The sequence below is a fragment of the Hydra vulgaris genome, chromosome 11, assembly GCF_038396675.1.
Source record: "Hydra vulgaris chromosome 11, alternate assembly HydraT2T_AEP".
Classification (NCBI taxonomy): Eukaryota; Metazoa; Cnidaria; class Hydrozoa; order Anthoathecata; family Hydridae; genus Hydra; species Hydra vulgaris.
In genome coordinates this window covers 10,270,042-10,285,000 of record NC_088930.1, presented here as the reverse complement: position 1 = coordinate 10,285,000, position 14,959 = coordinate 10,270,042, and the positions used below count along the sequence as shown (strand labels likewise).

The 14,959-nt window shown below is 28.5% G+C and overlaps 1 protein-coding gene across 2 annotated transcripts in view; it reads right to left on the bottom strand.

Annotated features, from left to right (window-relative positions):
* The window catches only part of LOC100203660 (uncharacterized), a 32,795-nt gene extending 20,387 nt beyond the window's left edge, over window positions 1–12,408 (bottom strand). Inside the window, exons 1-2 of one of the 2 annotated variants that reach the window (XM_065810044.1) lie at window positions 12,194–12,408; window positions 8,201–8,299 (exon numbers count right to left, since the gene is read on the bottom strand). In XM_065810044.1, coding sequence (XP_065666116.1) covers window positions 8,201–8,299; window positions 12,194–12,242 — 148 coding nt within the window. In that variant the 5' untranslated portion in view covers window positions 12,243–12,408. The remainder of the gene's footprint in view (window positions 1–8,200; window positions 8,300–12,193) is intronic. The other variant, XM_065810045.1, reaches the window with a different exon arrangement.
* Window positions 12,409–14,959: the final 2,551 nt, after the last annotated feature.

The window sequence follows — 14,959 nt, the reverse complement described above, 5'->3', positions numbered from 1 at the left end:
TTATTAGTAACGCTATTTATATATAATCTAATAAACATACGGTTATTAGTTACGCTATTTATATATGATAGATGTTTCTAATTCTTGTATAGCTTTTTTCTTATATTTGATAAAAGCCAAAATATACATGAAAGACTTTTTTATTATGGTTTACAACAATATTATTATTATGGTTTTACTATTTTATTATGGTTTACAACAATTTTATCAAATATAAGGTAAATTTTATTATATATAAATATAAATCAGTATGGATGCAAAAATATTCAAAAAAGTATTGTGCGACGAACCAAACAAAGAAGACTATATATACTGGAAAAAAATGCTATCAATTTATCTAGATAAAGCCAATCCCAGAGGACTGTAAACTTCAAGTCTTATACGTTCTATGCTGAGTGAAGGTTTTTTTTAATTCAGGATGTTACATCATACGACGATGCAATCAAAATACTTGATAACAAGTGTCAAAAACATTTGACAGCAATCATGATGCGCCATAAACTTCGCTCTTATAAACAAAAAGAAGGGGAATCAATTGAAAGCTTTATGAGTAACTTAAAACAATTTTCCAGAAAATGTCCAACAGAACCTCTAACAGCAGAACAACATAGTAACCTACTAATATGTGATGCTTTTATAGCTGGTATTCGCTTACCTTCTATTCGTCAACGACTGCTTGAAGCTACAGATGACAATCTAAAGTCACTTTATAAAACAGCTCTGACGATGGAATTGGCCACCAAAGATGCCCTTAATTTAACAACAACCATAACAGCTACTACCATGCTACCAACTTTTGCAGCAAGTCATAATCTTACCAAATCTCCCTGTTTTTGGTGCGATAATGATCCACATCCAAAAACCAAATGCCCTGTACGAAACTCTACATGTACACATTGTCATAGAAAGGGCCACTGGGCAACTGTCTGTCTTTCTAAGAAAGAAAACAAAACTTACACCAAAGCAGCAGTTGTTAAAGAATATAACGAGAAGGATGATAACACAATATTATCTACGGTTATAGCAGCAGTTGACTCACCTGGTAGACTTATTAACGTCACCATAAACAAAAATCCAACATATGCACTGTTAGATACAGGGTCCGACAAAACTTTTATTACATCAGAACTTCTTCGACAATGGAAATTTTCTTACGATACTCAATCTACCTCAAAGGTATCACTGGCAGACAACTCGACATTAAAAGTTAAAGTTATTGGTTCATTATTATTGGCAAGCAAAAAATTAAAAGTACAATTCCTCGTTGTGGACAACTTGGTGGCACCAGTAATTATCGGAATGGACGTGTTAACATGTCGTTCCTCACTTACCATCAATTTTAAAGGAAACAAAGAGCCTCTAAAATTCTGTTTAGCAACAAAAAGTATGAAATGTTCAACATACGCCTTAATACCTGGAATCGATATTAACAAAATAAAACCAGTAGCTACAACCTTACGAAGTATTCCCAAAAATTTCTCCGCCATATCCGAATCAATGACATAATACTTAAAATAGCAGTCCATAAAATTTTTAGCACAGTTGATCTCAAATCGGCGTATCATCAAGTGAGAGTACGACCAGAAGATTACAAACTAACCGCATTTGAAGCTAACTGCAAATTATATGAGTTCAAACGCTTACCCTTTGGATGTACAAATGCTGCACCACTCTTTCAAAGAATAATGGATGAATTCATTCAGGATAATAAAATTGAAAACACATAGGCTTATCTCGACGATATAATTATCGCTGAAAAAGATGCCCAATAGCACGATAAAAATCTTTGTCGCTTTCTACACGCAACTAAAATTGCCAACATTGAGATAAACGAAGAAAAGAGTAACTTTAAAAAAACTCATATCGAATTCTTAGGCCATATTATTGAAAATGGAACTATAAAGCCAGACCCAAAAAGATACGAAGCACTGATAAATATGCCTGAGCCAAGATCGTTAAAAGAGCTAAACTGAATGATAGGTTTATTTGCTTATTACGCTAAGTGGATACACAATTGCACAGCATTAACTCTCCCACTTACCCAAGCAAGAGACAATTTTCCAACAAAGGGTTTAACTCCACATACCAAAGAAGCAATAAAAATACTCAAAAATAAACTTGTAGAAGCTTGTCTAGCCTCCCCTAATTTAAAAGTTTCATTAACAATAGAAACTGATGCCTCCGACTCAGCACTCGTAGGAACACTATTACAACTTGGCAGGCCCATTGCCTTCTTTTCAAGAACATTAACTAATGCCGAAAGGAAGCATGTGATAGTTGAAAAAGAAGCGGCTACCATAGTGGAGTGCTGTAGAAGATGGAGGAATCTGATTAACTCAGTACCATATATTAATATAATAACCGACCAAAGATCCATTTCCCTTATTTTCAATAAACAGAGTGAAACAAAAATCAAAAATAATAAATTAACACGATGGCGTTTAGAAATAGCTGATATTAATTATACAATCTCTTACAGGCCGGGGAACCAAAACATTGTAGGAGATGCCCTTTCAGGTTGTTGCTCAACTGTAAATAACACTAAAGCGTTTTACATATAATATAGTTTTATATACAACACCTTCTTAGTCTCTTTTCATTATTTGGGGCACCATCATCTCAAGACAATGGTCAGTGTGAACGAATAAATGGAACAATACTAAAAGCTGTTAGTCTAGCTCTGAAAACCTTAAGTCTAGGAAAAGAAAAATGAGAAATAGTATTGCAAATGGCTTTGTCCTCCATAAGAGGACTTCTGTGTACCGTCACTAACGAAACACCCCATCAGAGGATGATGAACTTTCAACGCTCATCAATAATAGGCACTGTTTTACCTAACTTCTTAACAGAACAAGATTCCACAATGCTTTACAGACATTAGGTACGAATGAAGGGAGATCCACTCGTTGACAGAGTTCAACTGCTAGAAACAATATCGCCCCACTACGCTCGAATAAAATTTCAAAATGGAAAAATTGATACTGTTTTAACAAAAGACCTCGCTCCACTAGAAGACCTAAATCCCCCAACAGAATCAGTCCAACAACAATCCGGTGATTTGCACATTGAACAGATGATCATTAGCAACAATATCAATTCAATAAACAGAAACCAAGAAGAACTAAACGAAACCAACGAAGTAACTTTAAGCCAATTAGTTGAGAATTAAATTATAGATAGTATCCCTTGTAATCAGTCACCTACAACAGCGGTAACTAGTCAGCCTATACAGAAAGTTACTACTCCCAAGAATCTTACTAACATACTCTCAAGAACAGGACATGTTACGCAGAGACCAAAGTATCTCGACGGCTACTTTCCTTCCTAGTATAATATCAGAGGTAAAGTCTATACTCTCGACCCTAAAACTTTCCTAACGTGGAGAAGACTGTTATAATTTAAGTAAAAATGTAATATAATATTAATGACGTCACTTCCAGTCTTCTGAATATTACAGTTATTAGTAACGCTATTTATATATAATCTATTAAACATACAGTTATTAGTTACGCTATTTATATAAAATAGATGTTTCTAGTTCTTGTATAGCCTTTTTCTTATATTTGATAAAAGCCAAAATATACATGAAAGACTTTTTTATTATGGTTTACAACAATATTATTATTATGGTTTTACTATTTTATTATGGTTTACAACACATACATATATACTTGTAACAGTATGTGCATCATATCATGAGTTTATTTTATCGCTGGCCTTAAAAACTGCTAATTTACTTTTAACCAGCCGATTGGTTATCGCAGGGTTTAATGGAGAGATGTAAATACGGCTGCTGTTGGCTTTGTGTTTAAGATGCTGTTTTCTTCAAACCAAATGAATATATGTAAAATGGGGGAAAAAAATACATTTTTAAACAATATAACATTAAACTTTATTCAAAAATATTAAACCATAAAACTATTGTTTAAAAAACTAAAATTTTACTAATCAAAAGTTGTTTGCCGATCAAACTGTTTTTTGTCAATCAAGCAGCTATTCGAAATTTAGGGGGAAAAAAATTAAACTAGTTCTGAAAAAAAAAATAAACTAGTAAAGTAAATCAAACTAGTAATACCAAGTTTAACAGTTAAATTTTTATTAAGGCACACTAGTTTGCATACCCATACTGGTCAAATGGTATAGGATTACGTCTGGGTAGAGCACTGGTTAGAGCTAGAGCTGAGAAAAAATGTCTCTGGCTTTCAAAAAATTTATGAAAACTTGTAAAATAACTAATATATAAGCAAATTTAAAATTAAAATTATCTTTAGTAATTTCCTTAGCAATCCTACATACAAATTACTTGGAATTTTTCTTTAGTGACAATAAGATATCATGTAATGTATTCTAAAACCATTAAACTGTAGTGGAATTTCATTTAATGTTTTTTATTTCATAAAGTATTCTAGCAAAGTTTCATTTAAAAAACATTTAAAACATTAAACTTTTTTTATAAAAAAAATAAATAATGTTAAACAACATTTTTTTTAATAAAAAATAATAATGTTGTTTAACATTTATTATTAACATTATTTTTTTTTTTTTATAAAAAAAGTTTAATGTTTTAAATGTTTTTTAAATACTTTATGAAATAAAAAACATTAAATGAAATTCCACTACAGTTTAATGGTTTTAGAATACATTACTGATATGATATCTTATAAAAATACATCATCATCGAAAATAATACAAGTCCATTAATTACAACTTCTAATTTAAAAACATAAATTAAAAATATCTTAAATAAAATATATACTCCTATGTTTAGGTTTTTTAGCAATAGAATTAATTTTTAAGAAACACATTTTTTTTTATTCTAAAAAGTTTTAACTAATGAACTTGCACCTTTTTCAAAATGAACCGTTCAATTTTACATGAAGATAAAACTCCAAACGATTTTAATAACAGTTGCATGGTGAAGATTTAAAAAAAAGATTTTGAACAAAATTTGCTTGACCAGGTGATAAAGACTTTATAAAATATTATTGGCAGAAAATAAGAAGCAGTGTGTTTACAAACAATTTGGTTTTAGGACAGGAAAGTGAGCAACAGCTTATTTTCATGTCCATTTGCAATATTTATTGTAAGACAAGTTTATTAAAAAATGTTGGAAAAGAAAAAAGTTTGTGGATCAGAACTGTAGATCTTGAAAATATTTAGGTTTTAAAGAATGGTTGGTAACAGTTAACATGGCTATGTGTGTATGTCATGGCAGAAATCGAAAGTTTTAAAGCAGGGTTGTTTTGATTTAAATCGATTGATTTAAATCAGTTGATTTAAATCGATTGATTTAAATCAGTTGATTTAAATCGATTGATTTAAATCAGTTGATTTAAATCGATTGATTTAAATCAGTTGATTTAAATCGATTGATTTAAATCAGTTGATTTAAATTGATTGATTTAAATCAGTTGATTTAAATCAATTTAAATCATGATTTAAATCAGACGAATAAAAATCATGATTTAAATTGAGATTTTCGATTTTAATTTTTTTTAATGATTATTTATTGATTAATCTACTTAAAGTAAATTGGATTAGCTAAATATAACTACTGCATAAACTAGTATTAATTATAATAGTCAGATGATGCATTATAAAATATATAGTAGTCATATAAATCATTAAATCTATTGTAAGATTTTTATCTATATAAGTAAACTTTTTTTTATGTTTTATTTTTTGACTAATTACATTAATTTCTGTTTTTGTTACTATTTACATAATAAATATAAATATATTTCTTTTTATATAAGAATATATTTAATTTTTTTTAAATTACAGTGTTCCTTTATAACTGCTTGTTATTTTTCAGTTGAAAATAAAAATAATAAAAGTAGAAATAAAAATGTCTGGTACCGGTAGAAAAAGAGATGCATTTTCGACGTGGTTTGAAGAAATACCTGCAAAGTTTGGAAAAAAGGGTAATAAAGCTAAATGCAAAAGCTGTGGTGTACAAGTGCAAGGTTTGGTTGCTCGAATGAGAAACCACAAAAGTGCTGGTAAATATAATTTTCTGAAAGATGTTCAAGATGACAAAAACATTATTTGTCAAGACACCTTAGAAAATACCAACCCGGCAACTAAAAAAGCACAAACTAAAGCACAAACTGTTCTGTTAAGAATACTGAATCTAGTTGATCTGCTGTAGATAAAACAAGTTTTTGTTGTTTAAATAAAAAGGCAGTGACAAGACCAAGCAGTGGCAAGACAGTGAGAACTAAATTGGATTCATACCTGATCAAAACTACTAAATCTGAAAAAGAAGCTATTAATGAGCAGATAGCAAAATGATTTATGCTATTAACTCGCCTTTCAGAATGGTTGATAATCCAGAGTTTATCAAGATGATCCATTTTTTACGCCCAGGGTATAACCCTCCTAATAGAATCGATATTGGTGGAAAACTACTAGATACTGTTCACAAGAACAGTTTAACTAGCTGTTCAGGTTTGCTAAATGATCAGTCTGTGACCATGAGTATTGATGCGTGGAGCAATGTTCATAATGAACCAATAGTTTGTGCAACAATAACAACAATGAATTCAGATATCTATTTTGCAGATACAATCGATACCTCTGGCCATTCACATCTTCTGACTATTTGGGTGACAATGCTGTTAATTCTATCAACCAGAGATGCAAAGTTCTAAAAAGGACTCCAGATTTGAAAGTCAAAAAAAGATTACTTTTTTCTAGTTTTTGGTATCCAGGAGCTTTAAAAATATAAATAAGTTTATGGACTACTAATAGGAAAAAAATTAAGACTTTTAAGTTAGAGGAACAATTGTTTTTTGAGCCTGGAGTCTTTAGGTATAAGGACTCCGGGCTCCAGGACTCCAAGCCACTAAATCTCATGAACGTTTTTATTATAGCAAATAATAAGCCAACAAACATGTTTAGAGCTTCTGGACACTACAGACTTGGAAAAAGTAGAAATATAAAGCCGGAGTTCTTTTAGAACTCTGCATCCCTGCTGTCAACAAATGCAAAAAACAATTTGGTTGTAAAATTCGCAGTGTAGTAACTGATAATGCAGCAAATGTGTCGAAAATGAGACAACAATTGGAAACTTGAGATGATGTTAATGTTATTACATATGGATGTTCAGCTTGTTTTCTCAATCTATTGGCCCAAGATTTGGAAAACATCAAGGAGCAGATTGTTCAAGTTGTTAAATATTTTAGAAACAGCCATTTTGCCGCTGCTACATACAAAGCAAAAAAGGGGCTACGGCTTATAATGCCCTAAGATGTCAGATGGAACACATTGGCTGATTATCTTGAATCCTATCTAAAACACTGCCTGTTTCTGTTAACAATTTGTGATGAAAACAGAACAATAACTGATAAGAATATTACAAATATTATAAATAACCTTGGTGTAAAGCGAAGTGCAGAAGAACTGTTACAAATGCTTAAACCAATTGCTGTTGCATTGGACCTGATGAAGCAGGACAGTAGTACTATTGGTGACAGTGTAATGATATGGAAAATTTTTTAGAGGGAATTAAGTCCTAAGCTAAGCCAAGATGCTAAGAAGAATTTATCTAAAAGAATATAACATGCAATGACCCTATCACATTTCTTGGCTAATTTTGTTAATCCTAAATACAGAGGTATGAATTAACTGATAAAGAAATAGAGATTGGAATGTTTTCAAATGTTTATGTTTCATGATAACATTGCTCAAACTATTAAGCCATGTGATTGGTGGAAATCTCATAATGATCGTATGAATCAGGAATTTTGAAAGTTATTGAACAGTTACTTAGCGTAGTTGCTTCATCTGCAGGAGTTGAAAGAATATTTTCACCATTTGGTCTTGTGCATTTAAACATTAGAAATAGACTAAGAATTGAGAAGCAGGCAAATTGGTTTTCCTATTCAAACTATTTAATCAAAAAGCATTAGAATCAATGAATTTAATTGATTGAATCTTTGAAAATTTGTAAATAATCAACATTAAAAAAAGACTTTTCAATGTTTTAAATTAATTTTTTTGCACAAATATTGGCGTAAGTTGAGCACAACTCATGTGCAACCTTAACACTACAGAAAAGCTGCAAAATACTCAATACCAAATAGTTATGATATATGAAAAATTTCTGTTAACTTAGTTGAGCTATAATTACAAAGTTTTTGTAACTTTTGTTTACTCCTGATATTTCTTTAAATTTTCTTTAGCTAGAAAAACTTACCATTTTGAAAAACACTTTCAAATATTTGCAATTCTTGCAATGAGGATTGAACAACCAATTCATTTTTTGTGTGCCCAACATAAACTATATCACTTTTCACTAAAAAAATTGTTAAAACCCTATTAAAATAAAAAAAGTAACAAGTACAATAAAGTAACAAAAAAGTTTTAAAAAGGTTTAGGATTTCATCACACACATATATAAATGGAGCAAGTTTAACATTTTTATAAGCACTCTATTTAACAAACGAGAAGGACACCAGAAAGTATATTAAATACACGCCTGTAAAAGATTGACAAAAAATGAAAAAAATTATGTTTTAGAAATTTTTAGAAAAGTCCATTGAATAAAAAAAATCTTTTGATAACTTTTATAATAAACTGGATAAATGTGAAGAGACAAGAGAATGCCAAGGTAGACATACATTAGACCATTCAATTTTATTTTGCTTTTTGTAAAATAGAATATTATTTTTTAAAAAAAAGATTTTATTATAAAATATGTGGTAAACCACAGATTAGGAACTCTAGTAATAAGAACTATAAAGACACCACATCCTGCAGGATAATTAAAAACTATAAAAATAAAGCAGTTCTAAATAGTTACAAAAAATGCACAGATAAGTGATTTAGTTGTTTAACAAGCTGGTTTTTCTTTAGAAAAACAAACACAATATATATATATATATATATATACACACATATATATATAGTTCTATAAATTGTTGCATTTGAGAGTACTGAGGGTAAAAAATGGTTCTTTTGACAACAAATACGTTACTTTTAATTACTTTAGACTTTCATCCAAGATTTCCATGTTGTTATAAAGTTAAAACCATTAATTTAATTGGAAATTAATTTTTTTTTTTTTTTTTAAAAACCGCAAAAACGCAAATTTAATTGAACACAATGTTTTTAAAAACACTCTGAATGCTTTTAAAAATATAAAAAATGTTTTTATTTTTATATTTTTTAATAAAATGTTTTTATTTATTTTATTTTTTACTGTAAAACATGTGTTGAGTATTGCTACATCGACTATCTTATAGCCTGACTTACAACGGAGTGCTGCTACATTGACTGAGGGTTTGGTTGGGGCAGTCAGTCTATCAAGTAATAAAAAAGAAAATTTCGTTCATGCATTTTAATTTTTTTTTGTGTCAACAATGAATTTTAATCATTAGATTAATTAGTAGATACAAGATGTAAAAACTTAATTCATAAACTAAAAGATTATTCTTGACTTATACCAGCCTTATATTTTTACATTCTTTTTTCTGAGTTTAAATATAAAAAAGACGTTTTTTTTACAATAGTGACAAATAAGTGAAATAAACAAACACAAATAAGTCAAAACAATCAGCCACAATTATAATAAAACAGTTTTCTGAAAAAAATAAAGTACAAGCAAAGATAATAAGATAAAAAGATGTTCCAAATCAAAAAAAGACTAACAAACAAAAAGAGTAAATGATTTATACAAAGATTAATAATGATAAAAAATAAACATGAAGGGGAAAAATATTGTAAGCAAACAAAAATGTGCAAAATAAATGCATGCATACACTTATAAAATATATATAAATACACTTTTTCATACTGTATTAAATCCTATGTACTACTACATAGAATTTAATACAGTATGAAAAATTTATACATAAATTAATTGGTTTATTTTTGTGTTTGACTCTACAGTGTTTCAGATATAAATATGAACAGTTTTTCATTCTAAACATATTGCAAATCAATTTTTAATTGTTCTGTTGTTTTTTTTGACACCATTTTAAGGGTGGCATTTTTCCATCAGAGTGCTTCTGTTGTCAATATGAACCGTAAACATATATATTTTTTTTAATTTAAAAAAGTTAATGAAAAAGGTTTTACACCTTTTATGTGAACCAACTATATGCAGTCAACATATTATATGCAGAAAGGGATGCAGAGTCCCAAAAAGGACTCCGGATTTGAAAGTCACAAAAAGATTACTTTATCCTAGTTTTTGGTATCCAGGAGCTCTAAAAATATAAATAAGTTTATGGACTACTAATAGGAAAAAAATTAAGACTTTTAAGTTAGAGGAACAATCATTTTTCAAGCCTGGAGTCCTTAGGTATAATGGCGGCAAGGACTCTGGGACTCCAGGACTCCAGGCTTAAAAACAATAAGTTTCAAGTCACTAAATCTCATGAACGTTTTTATTATAGCAGATAATAAGTCAACAAACATGTTTAGAGCTTCTGGACACTACAGACTTGGAAAAAGTAGAGATATAAAGCCAGAGTTCTTTTGGGACTCCGCATCCCTGGCAGAAAGTAGCAAAAATAGTATATATTATTTAAATCATGTTTACGTGAATTATGGGGCTTTTTTGTGAAGGGTTAATTACATCAAGGTATATAAATTCACATTGTCAACATTTATTTTTTTTTAACTTTTTCTTTAATCTATTAAATATGGTAAACTATTTTGATAAAAAAAATGAAGTTTACATAAATATGTATGCTTGTAGGATATATAACCCTAGTACTAGTAGGGTAGGGTTAGAGTTGCCAGATGCCTGGTATTTATGGAGGAAAAATACAGTACCAAACCTGTAAAAATAAATTTTTTTTTTATTTGTTTCTCTTTTGTAAAAGTTGGTTATCTGGCAACCCTAGGTAGGGTAATACAAATATAGTAGGGTAAATAAAGTAGGGTAGGGTAGTAAAAATATTATTAATAAACAGGTATAGGTTTATATAAGTAGGGTTATATAACCTTACTAATAGTACTAGTATATAACCTTACTAATAGTACTAGGGTTTTACAACCCTACTTATAAAAACCTATACCTGTTTATTAATAATATTTGCTATACCTGTTTATTGATAACCTTTGATAGTTATGTAGTGCAGTATTAAAGAGACCTAAAATGACCTTCTTTCCATAAATAAATGATTGTTTTTTAAAAAAAACTGGTGATTGTTTAGAATATTTACATAAAAACATTTATGTTTTAATGAAACTTTTTGTAGTAGCCTACTACAAAACCCTACTAAGTAGGGTTTTGTAAAACGGGACAAGATGGCGAAGGAGGTAAGATGACTTTTGTCATAACAACTTAACAAAAGTATTACAAGATTGGTGGAAACGAAAATTTATATATAGCCTATTATTAATAGGCTATTAATGGTATTAAGGTGACCATATCTAAAAAACACAGTTTTTTAGGTATTATTTCCTGTGATCACAGGAAATAAATTTATAAAACTGAAATAAGTTTTTCTAAAAAATTGTTTGAACTAATATTTTTAAAAGTTTATTTATTTTAAAATAGCATGTGCAAGAAACTAATTTATGAAAAAAGTATTAAACCACTTTTCTATTATTAAATCACAAATATTTTATACCATCAAATACGTCATTTTTCTCAATTTGTTCTGCAAATTCCAAACAGATACAGAAATAAAATGAGGGGAGGGTGTGTGTGTGTGGCGAATTTTTAAAAAGTACCGACTGCTTTCTAAAAAAAATGGTCCTCCCAACTAAAAATCATCCTCCTGAAATGTGTAAAATCCCTAGCCGACAAGCCGACTATATTCCTCAAAAAACCGAATATAACTTGAAAATTGTTTTCTTTGAGGGGGTATGTCATCCCCACACCCCTCTTTTCCCCCGTAGAATCGCTATTAAGCAATGACATTTTTATTAACTAAATTTAACGAACAAAAAGCTGCCAAAATTTTCATGGAAAGTTCGTTCCAAATATCATTAATGATGTTTAATACTAATGCTTTGCCAATCCCAAACGCACAAAACTACTCTCAAATGCTTGCATTATCATGATGTAAATGATTTGGTTAATAGGCTGCAAGTAATTACTTCTAATGATGGTTTGAACTTATGGGATCAAATTATTTCCCCTATTACAAAAAATAGTATATTAAGTATACTATTGATATTCACTTTGTTGTCACTGTAAGCAAATAACATAAAATGTGTTTTTTAAATTTACCTTTGAAAATGTTTAGGAAAACAACCAAAATACGGAAGAATTTCTTCATACTAGGTACTCAATAGTTTATTCATACTATATATATAAATATAAACTTATATATATAAATAAAAAAAAGCTTCATTTACAATTAAATCAAATTCTTTACATTAAAAAAATTCCATATTTTTTAAAATTTGACAACAAATATTAAAGAAATGAAAAAAAAAAAAAGTAAAAAAAAAAAAAAGTATTGGCACTTTCCAGTAAGCTATTGAATACATAACAAGAAGATCAATGTTGTATGCATTAAAAAAACATTTTTTGTGGCGTCTTCGCAAATCTATAACTTCAATTGAGTATTGAAATCTTAGAAAAATGAAAAAAAAATCGAAATTTTGAAAACGATTTAAAAAAAAGAAAAAAAAAGTTTATCAAGCTTTTGTCTAATATATTTGCCTGGATTAACATTTTATACTTTATATATTTTAAAATAAAATAATTAATATATAATCTAAAACTTTGCACTAAAAGTCAAACTATGGAAAGATGAGAAAAAGAAAAAACTCTTCTATTTGCGATTAGGTGCCATATACAATGTACGGTACACTAACGTTACCGTATACAATGTATGGTTAACTAACATTACCGTATAGTTTACCGTTTACTTGATAAACTAAACTTAAGTTTAGTGTGTACTGTATACTAATTAATTTAGTTTGATTACATTTTACATTTATTTTGTGGACTGTTATTGCTAAATAATTGTATTAAATACTAATATCGTCGAGTACTGATACTTTTCTAATATTATTAAACTAAAATTATTTTTTTTAACTTTAAACGTTTTTTATTGCTTAAAATAATCCAATCATAAAATTCAGGTTAGAGTTCTGGCTCACAACCAAGAGGTCTGTCGCTCAAAACTTGACAATCTAGCCCAATAGGCGTCATTGGAAAGGAAGGAGGCGTGAACTTCGTAGTTAAATGCTCTTTCGCGGTGCTATGTGATAAGACCGTAAAGACTTGTGGGAAACCTTTACAACCACAAAGAATAAAAAACTTAAAAGAAACTTAATAGTGTTTTTTACTTTAACTTGGTAGCTACTTCAAAACCAAGCCATTTTTTGATTAAATTTGAGTTTGTTACAAAAATAAAATAAATACTAAAATTACATTGTATATGTAATTTAATGGAAAAACGGCATGCTTTGGAAATATTGCAACAACATTTTTTATAGACCTAGTGTACATATCTATAGAGTTATACATTTTCCTATAAATCAGCACACCTTTAACTCTTTCTCATTCGGTGTTAATTTTCAAAAAAATTACATTCATGTCATTTTTTTTTTTTTTTTTTTTTTTTTCTATTTATTTCGTCATTTTACACATTTTACAATGTTATCTATAAATTTAAACAAATATATATAATTACAAGCTGACTGGGGCAAGTAGAAGTCAAAATGACTTATCATCAAGCCCCTTTGTGAAATACAAAAAAAATACAATTAAATTTTACATCTTCCAATATTACATAAAAGAGTAAAATTAATAAGTTTAAAAAAAAAAAAAAAAAATTTGGTTAGAAATTTTAGAAGGTTAAAAAAGAACTTAAAGTTAAAAAAAGAAGAAATTTAATATAAATTTAAAATATAAAATAACAAATAAAAAATTACAAATCTGTACATATTCGCATACATATTAAAGACAACAAAAAAAAAAAAAAATTTAATTCGCTTCATATGCATATACATATTCAATGCAATATTAAAATTAAATAAAGTACATAAAAAATTAAAAATACAAAATTATTTCGATTTTTTTTTAAAAAAATGAGAGAATGTACGTAATGTTTAAATTTAGTAAGTGTTTTTTTATTGTTCTTTTAAATGTAGCAATAGATTTTAATTTTTTCATATTTTCGTCAAGAACCGAATTCCACAGGCGTGGTCCCCGGCATATAGTCGAGAAGTCAGATTTTTTGAGTGATGTTAGTGGGATGTAGTAATTACTCATTGAATGTCTTGTTTCATATTTATAATTAATTCGAGTGAAACTTTTAAAAAAATATTTTGGAATCATTTCATTTTGAAGTTTAAACATAAATAACAAGTTATGGTATATATTTAGTTTGTATACATTTAAAGCATTTATTTCCTTAAGTAGGCTCGGCACTTTCGTATCTACTTGCGCCCAAAACTAATCTACTTGCTTGCTTTTGTTTTGTATAAATAATTTTTAGGAAAGATAAATGATTGTTTGCCCAGGCAATATTACAATAGTTAATATGACTATGTAAAAATGAAAAGTATAAATTTTTTAAACATAAATTATTTAAAAGATGTTTTGTCTTGTACATAATCCTCAGGGTCTTTGAAACTTTGTTCTCGACTAGCTTTATTTGGCTTTTCCAATTTAAATTCTCATCGAAAATTATTCCTAGTATTTTCATTGAAAAAACTCTTTTTATTTTAATATTGTTAATTGTTAGTTCAGGTAATTTGAGTGGAAGGTTCTCGGATTTAGATGACTTAGCAAACAAAATATATTTTGTTTTTTCAATATTATAATATATAAAACAGGTTGGACATATAACATCAAAATAATTTGTGTATCAATATTTTTGATATAATTTTCGAATTAATCAAAACTCATTAATAGATTTTAAACTTTATCAAAAAATGTTTTCATTTTGAAGTGGTGACAAAGGTTTCAAAATTTTTCCCAAATTAGCTTAATACAAAACTTGTATTCAGATTTCAATAAAATATAGGCCGTAAACAG